At 50.1% G+C, this 7500-nt stretch overlaps 1 protein-coding gene across 3 annotated transcripts in view; it reads right to left on the reverse strand.

The window, feature by feature from the left end:
* dgkh (diacylglycerol kinase, eta) overlaps window positions 1-7500 on the reverse strand; it is a gene marked incomplete at its 3' end in the record, with an annotated part of 48748 nt that overhangs the window by 9319 nt on the left and 31929 nt on the right. For all 3 annotated transcript variants that reach the window (XM_080019243.1, XM_080019242.1, XM_080019241.1), the window contains 10 exons: window positions 5633-5739; window positions 5398-5523; window positions 5049-5151; window positions 2803-2965; window positions 2435-2543; window positions 2030-2251; window positions 1739-1830; window positions 1463-1562; window positions 899-1262; window positions 394-519 (listed from right to left, as the gene is read on the reverse strand). In XM_080019243.1, coding sequence (XP_079875369.1) covers window positions 394-519; window positions 899-1262; window positions 1463-1562; window positions 1739-1830; window positions 2030-2251; window positions 2435-2543; window positions 2803-2965; window positions 5049-5151; window positions 5398-5523; window positions 5633-5739 — 1512 coding nt within the window. The remainder of the gene's footprint in view (window positions 1-393; window positions 520-898; window positions 1263-1462; window positions 1563-1738; window positions 1831-2029; window positions 2252-2434; window positions 2544-2802; window positions 2966-5048; window positions 5152-5397; window positions 5524-5632; window positions 5740-7500) is intronic.

Genomic DNA, 7500 nt, shown 5'->3' on the forward strand with positions numbered 1-7500 from the left:
CCCTGCCCCCACCCCATCACAGTTTCCATGTGTTAGAATGGCTATGTATTATTAAACAGCTTTTCTTCCGTGGAGACTGGAGATGGATAGATAACCATAGATGGCCCAGACTGGTGCAGGAGGTGGAATATCCCACAGGACCAAGTTTCTACGTGCACCTCTACCACTAATCCTTGAGTTTATTTATGACAGGAAACGTGATTTGCGTCAGCAGAAGAACTTTTTCCATGAGATGTGTCTCCGTCAGGCCCGGCGCAGTGGCTGCACCATCCACTAGGTGGCACTGTTTGGACCCAGCACGTTGCATAGCAGCGCGTTGAGAGGACGACTGTAGCTGTGTGTGTGTGTGTGTGTGTGTGTGTGTGTGTATGTGTGTGTATGGATTGCACTCACATGTGTCCAGCTCTTTGGTGTCCTCGTCCTTTTCACTATCGCGGTTCTCCTCCTCGCTGTCCTTCCGGACCTCGAGAGGCGACGGCAGCACCGTGTCCTGGCTGTGGGCGTTCTGTTCGTCTACCACTGGAGGGAAGGATGGAGGGAAGGGGGATAAGAAGGTGGAAAGGAACAATGGAGGCGTGCCTCGAGAAAATGGGTAAATGGGCTGTTTATTTGGCGAGAGAAAAAAAAGCTGTCTGTCTGTGTGATTCACCATATTTCAATATATTGTGATGAAATTAAGACATTATGATATTGTGATGCACATTTTTATCATGTAAGTTCATAATAATGGGAAGAAATTGAACTTGAAAATGAGATCTGAAATTTTACCAAATTTCCATACAGTCCAATACGACACACCACATCAATAATCATTCATAAACCTAATTTATAAGCTTGCCCTAATGAATTCCTAAATTCCTCTAAACCCTCCAGCCCCAATTCGCTCATCCGTACGCACCTCTCTCCGCCTGCTGGATGATCTGACGCACCGCCTTCTTCAGGCTGTTGGCCCTCAGCATCAGCTGCTCCTTGCTCTTGAAGAGGCGGCGGGGGGAGCGCCCTCCTCCTCCTCCTCCTCCTCCTCCTCTTCCTCCTCCTCCGCCCTTCTCCGTCTCCTCCTCCTCCAGCTTCTCCTTCAGCTCCGTCAGGCTCTCCTCGCTGGGCTCCTCCCCGTCCCCCTCCTCCTCCTCCTCCTCCTCCTCCTCGCGCTCCTCCTCCACGATGGGCGGCGTGGAGTGCGGCAGCGGCGGCAGGGCGTGGTGCTGACACTCGGTGTTGAGGGTCTGGAGGAGGGAGTCCAGCTTCTCGTTCAGGATGGCACACTGCGGAGGAGAGAGTGTTGGGCCCGTGTTGTTCACCCATGTAAGAAACGCAGTGTGATTCACAAGCCAAGCTCTCTTGAAATAAAATTCAAGGGGTGGAGCGCGTAGATGGCTTTGATACGGCCACAATGACTGCTTGATAAACACATCGTATCTGTGTGGTGTACGGGCGTTAACTTTTGGTTGTGGCGGGGATTTACTTTGAGAGACATGGTGTCGCACTCCTCCGTGTTCTCCGTGCTTTTGTCGTAGGTTTTCCCGACTTTGGCGACAAAGTCCTTCACCGTCTCGCAGAGGACCCTAAGAAACGGAAAAAAGCAACAGCCTCGTGTTCAAGGAGGCCAACCCGCGCACCAATTTGATCACGACCGACGATCCTCACGAAATCCAAATAAGAAGCGTAGGCTGTGAGGTCTACGCCCCGGAATGCAAAACCTCTTTCTGTTTGTTTATTCCACGCTCAGACAGAAACTCACTTGGCAGAGGAGATGACCACAGAGTTCTGATCGGAGTTAAGGATCTTGGTGAGGTGGGCGGCAACTGAGTCCTCGTAGGCCGATATGTGAAACTGAAGGCACAAGGTAGAAAGGTGAAAAGTGTTAGCAGGACTCCATGCGTGAATCTATTTATTCCTTACGAGTGCTATCAATCTATCATCTCTGTTTTCCTCACATGGTGGGAGTTAAAACTTGGGAGTATCCCGAGTGCAAATATAAACCATGGTCGCTGAATTTCGGTTGGAAGTGCTTTTCGGACAACTCCGTCACCTGACAGTCGTCGGCGCCCTCCGGCGTGGTGGGGCAGCTGTGTTTGGGCGGGATCTTGATCTCGTAGGTCATGATGCTCCAGCGGTCCAGCATCTTGGTGCTGGCCCGCTCCAGCTTCTCCAGGATCTGGGGCAGCTGGGTGTCATCGTCGCAGGAGGGGCCCCAGCCCAGGACCCGTGCCAGGTCGTTGCCCGTGCCCAGCGGCAGCACGCCCAGCTGGCACTGGAACCAGAGGGAGAGCGGGTGAGGAGATACGCTCTGACTGACAGTGTGTGTGTGTGTGTGTGTGTGTGTGTGTGTGTGTGTGTGTGTGTGTGTGTGTGTGTGTGTGTGTGTGTGTGTGTGTTTGAGTGTGATTGAGTGTGTTTGAGGGTACATGGACTCATGTTGGGGTGTCTGGTATACCTGCTTGTGGAGGTTGAGTTTGTCTATCTCGGACAGGACCCAGCCGACACTTCCGTCGCCGCCACAAACCAGGATTCGGAAGTTGTCGAACTTCTGAAACAGCCGCAGACTAGACAGACAGACAGACAGACAGACAGACAGACAGACAGACACACACACACACACACACACACACACACACACACACACACACACACACACACACACACACACACACACACAGGCACAAAATCACATATCACAAGTGACAAGATCACATTAGCGCTGAGTGGACGTACATACTGCATGTGTGTGTGTGTGTGTGTGTGTGTGTGTGTGTGTGTGTGTGTGTGTGTGTGTGTGTGTGTGTGTGCGCACGTGGCCCTCACCCCAGGTGCGGCCCACCGTTGACCAGGTCGAACACCTGGGCCGGGTTGAGGAGCTGCTTGAAGCGCCGCAGGAACTTCACCCCCTGGTTGTCTCCGCTCTTGGAGTTCACAAAGACCAGCAGGGGGCTGGCGCAGGACGGGGGACAGGTGGCCTTCCAGAAGCCTGCGGAAAAATCCCATAAGGACAAGCGGGGGGCCAAATTAGGAATTAACCGGGGGCGTTAAGTCCCCATACGGCTTTTTTTTTTTTGTCAAGCTATAATAAGCCTGTGCGTCTTACATCTTGGTTGCTGGAAATTTGCAGCTTTGCCACAAGGGAATTTAAGGGCTTGTAATATAACTGAATATATAATCTCTTGGGTTGAGAGTGATGTAGGAACTAAATAAATTGTTGTTTCTTTGAGTGGGGATGAAGCACATGCAAACGACATGTGCTTTGCCTGGCGTAAGCTCACTCTCTCTAATCGGGTCCGACACGTTTTCCTAAAACCGCAACGTTTGACTGTGGCTTTGCTCTCCACGTCACTATGTTGAGTCTGTGAGCACGTATATGATGAGGATCAGGACAGTTGTGTCGCCACTGCCTCTCTCTCTCTCCGACTCTTTTCCTCAAAGCCCTGTGATGCAGTCGGCCAAGGAGGAGCAGCGAGCAGCGGAGAGGGGAGGGGAAAGAGGGGGTCGGAGAGCAGAAAGAGGGGAAGCAGAAAGGGGGGAGTCACCACGCGCCGGCACGTGCTACAGTCGGCCCCCTCAGCCAATTACCAGCCGCCTCTCCCCCTCCTCCCCCGCACGCGTTGAAGGCAGAGGGGGATCCTGGCACGTGAGGAGGTACGTGGGGATGCAGAGAAGAGAGAGAGAGAGAGAGAGAGAGAGAGAGGAAGATAAGAAATGATGAGCGGGAGCTAGAGAGAGTGAGGGGGACACTGATAGAGAGAGAGAAGCGATGAGAGGAGAGAGGGAGAGAGGGAAGCGATGGGCATCTCCTATTTTCTATTAGCTTATCCTCTCCTTTCTGCTTTTATCTAATCTCCTCTTCTCCGGCTTCCCCATCTTCCTAACTCTCCCTCACTCTTTTATCTTCCAATTAGCTGACGTTTCACTGACTGAGCGTGTGTGTGTGTGTGTGCGTGCGTGCATGTGTGTGTGACAGAGGGAACCATCGGTTGGTTTAGGCAACAGTAATCCAATCACAAATGCTTATCTGGATCTGCCTCGCAGGCACTGATCTCCATCTTTAAAGGCTTTAATGTGGGCTCTGGCTGCAGAGCACACATGTACACACACGTATCCACACACACACACACATATATACATGTATATACACACACACACACAGGCAGAGAGAAGGAGCAGTAGTTGCAGATTCGGTGTGTTTATTGTTTGTAATTAATTTTTACAATAGAATGTTATTGAAGATAGAGCGAGAAAGAAAGAGAGGAAAATGAAGACAAAGACACACACACACACACACACACACACACACACACACACAAATGGCTAGGCATACAGTATAAGCACCAAAAAGACACAAAGACAGAACAATATGCATAAACACACTCACGTGTAAAAAGGGAAAACGGTGCAGTTTCACAGCTACTCACACACACACACACAGTCTGCCAACAACATGCCAATCTATTTTTAGCTCTTCCCCAACTACAACAAAGTGTGAGTGCACTCAATTTGTCGACTGAGCTATTTTTATCCAACAGTCTATTTAAAGACACACACACACACACACCCCTGTTCACATGTTCCCACACACATACACACACATGCACACCTGCAGACAATCAACACAACACTCTCTTGTTCCCCACGCAGGAACAAAAACATTCACTGGATTTGGAGGCTAAGTCACATGCACACAGCAACACAAAGACCACCTTATCTCCCCCATTTCCAATGTGTTGTTGAAAAATAGTTGTCATTGGGAGGAGATGGCGTACATGTGTGTGTGTGTGTGTGTGTGTGTGTGTGTCTCTGCTCAACACTTCTTCCCTTGCCATCATCCTTCCGTGCATCAGAAGGAAAGCCCAAAGGTTTTGGGGGACATGACAGCCAGTTGATCAAGGTAAAGCCTCCCACATACACTTACTGTATATATATATATATATATATATATATATATATATATATATATATATATATATATATATATATATATATATGTCTTAACGTGTCAGTTGTTTAACTGTGTGTGTGTGTGTGTGTGTGTGTGTGTGTGTGTGTTCCCATGTGCCTACCGTCGGAGTCGATGCTGTTGAGGGCGGTGGGGGGGATGATGGACACTTTGCACTGACCCAGAGGACATTTGCGTGGGTACAGGTCCATACACGCCGTATGCACCTGGGGGGCGGGGGTGGGGGTTAATATTTTTAAACGATTCGGCAGTGGAGAAAAACCACCTCCCGACAGATGAACCACTGTATAGTATGCGTGTGTGCGTGCACATCTTGGTCTGATCCCTGCAGAGACACGCGCTGAACGAGCCGATGCGGCAGATGTGGCACCTTTTCTCCCGTTGAGGACGTTCTTAGAAATCCGCAAAAAATCCCTAATTGAATCGAGTGGAAGCCGATCCGGCCATCCTACCATGGCTTTGCACCAGAGGCAGCGCCAGTCCTGCAGCCTCAGCACGCTGCCGCACGTCTTGTCGCACACCGCACACTTGGCACTGACGGGAAGGTTCCCCTCCAGCCACTGGTGGGGCATGGCGATCTGCGGGGGTCAGGAATTAGGAAAACGGATGAAACTTTGTGCTGCGCACCTTTATTATAAAATTCTCAAAAAGTTTTGAAGTACAATAAACAATTTCACACACACTTACCCCATCCTCATCCTCAATAATGTCTTTCCCTATGGAAGCTAGGGTTGTCCATTTACAGTTATTAGTGGCCCGGACAGCACAACGCTTGTGGGCTTTGAATTTGCACACTGAAAGAAATGAAACACAAACAGAGACATCCGTTAAGAGATTCACTGTCTCAATGCATCAGCGTCACGGGTAATGGTTGTGTGATGTCGTAGCGAGTTGCATTATACGTAATGCTTTTTCACAGAAGTCTTCGTGGTGCCTTTCATCGTCCAGTGAAGTGGACGAATGGGAAAAAAAAAAAAAACAACAACAAAAAAAAAAAAACATCACTCAGCCCTGGGACACAAATAGAACCAGGCCTGCACATTAGAGTCTCATTATGAAGCGAGCCAGTCCAGACAAGCTGTCAGGTGGCTGAGCAAACCCAGCACCAGCCTCCCAAAGCCCCCTCTGCAGGTGCACGACAGAGACCTTCTTCCACACTGACAGACCCATCCATCCGCGCAACGCACTTTGGTCTGGACCCAGCAAGCCCTGGCATAACCGTTATCCCTGCAGCTGTCAGGGTCGCTCATATTCCGGCGGGACGGGATCCGTGGTGTTCACACACCTGGGGGGGGGGGGGGGGGGTAGAGACGGAGAACGATCTGAGGAACTGACACCGAGGCAGGAACAAGCCTCCCGTCGCTTCTTTCGCTCGACAGGGACAATGTGGTGGAGACATCACTCCGTCACCCGTCTCCTACAAATGGCTTCCACTCTTTACAAACGCCCTCTGGCCTTGCCTCAAAACTGCTTCGGCACATTAGCGGTAAACGGCCACATCAGAGGACACTGCCAAGCTACTGTATATCAGGTTGCCATCTCATGTATATTTTGCGAAGTGGATGGAGAGCGATCGCTCGGTTCAGTCCCAGCGTCTTGTTCTGGCGGATTTTTTATAGACAGTAAAGAGAAACCACTTTTCCAAACGCAGTTCCCTGCCATTTTGGGAAGAGCTTGAGATGGCCGTCAGAACCACCGAGGGTTTCAGTGTTTGGTCGGTTCTGTGTTGGGGTTTTGAATTTCATGTTTTTTACTTTCATTAACCTTTTACGAGCATGCCCGCCTGGTCGGCTGCATCATTTCTGCGGCACCGAGGTCCGTGCAAATGGACTGGGGCATAGAAGTGTCTCGATTCAGACAAGAGAGCTTCGGCTACGGTGGTTGGGGCAACTTTCTGAAAAGCAATCACTGCTGTATAAGCTGTCAAAAAGCATACCGCGTATTTATTGACTGCAAAAGTGGACCGTTTGAAGCCGAGTGTCAACAATCGAACTGGAACAACAAGCCTGATTTGATTACCGTAGATGGTTAATCCCCGATGATTGAATCTAATGCTATAATTGACACCGTCCATTATTGCAGCAAGTTAAAGGGCCCTATCATTAATAAGGCAATTGTTAATGAAGTAATGCTGATAAAGGAATACATGCTGTGTGTCTGAAATGCTGTCGCTGGCTCACAGAAGTTGGGTTTCAGACAAAATATCTATATAATACATAAAAATATCCATCCAAAGACACTCTACAACGCTACTTTGGGGTGACAAATTCAAGCAAAACCTACGGTACCCCGAGAACATCTCTGGTGCTGGGGTGATTTTAGCACCATGGCAGCACACCCCGGTCACGCGGCGCCGGGCGGGACACGTACGTGCCCTCTGAGAGAACTGTAACACGAGGAGGGCGGAAGCGCTCACACTTGGCTTTTAGCTGGCTGCACTTAATGCAAGCAGCGCGGAGCCGCCGCCCGACCAGGAAAATGTAAATCTGAGTTAACTGTCTCGCACGACGGCCACGAGAGAGAGAGAGGGAGAGAGAGAGAGAGAGAGAGCGACA

This window comes from Zeus faber, assembly GCF_960531495.2.
Source record: "Zeus faber genome assembly, chromosome: 18".
Lineage (NCBI taxonomy): Eukaryota > Metazoa > Chordata > Actinopteri > Zeiformes > Zeidae > Zeus > Zeus faber.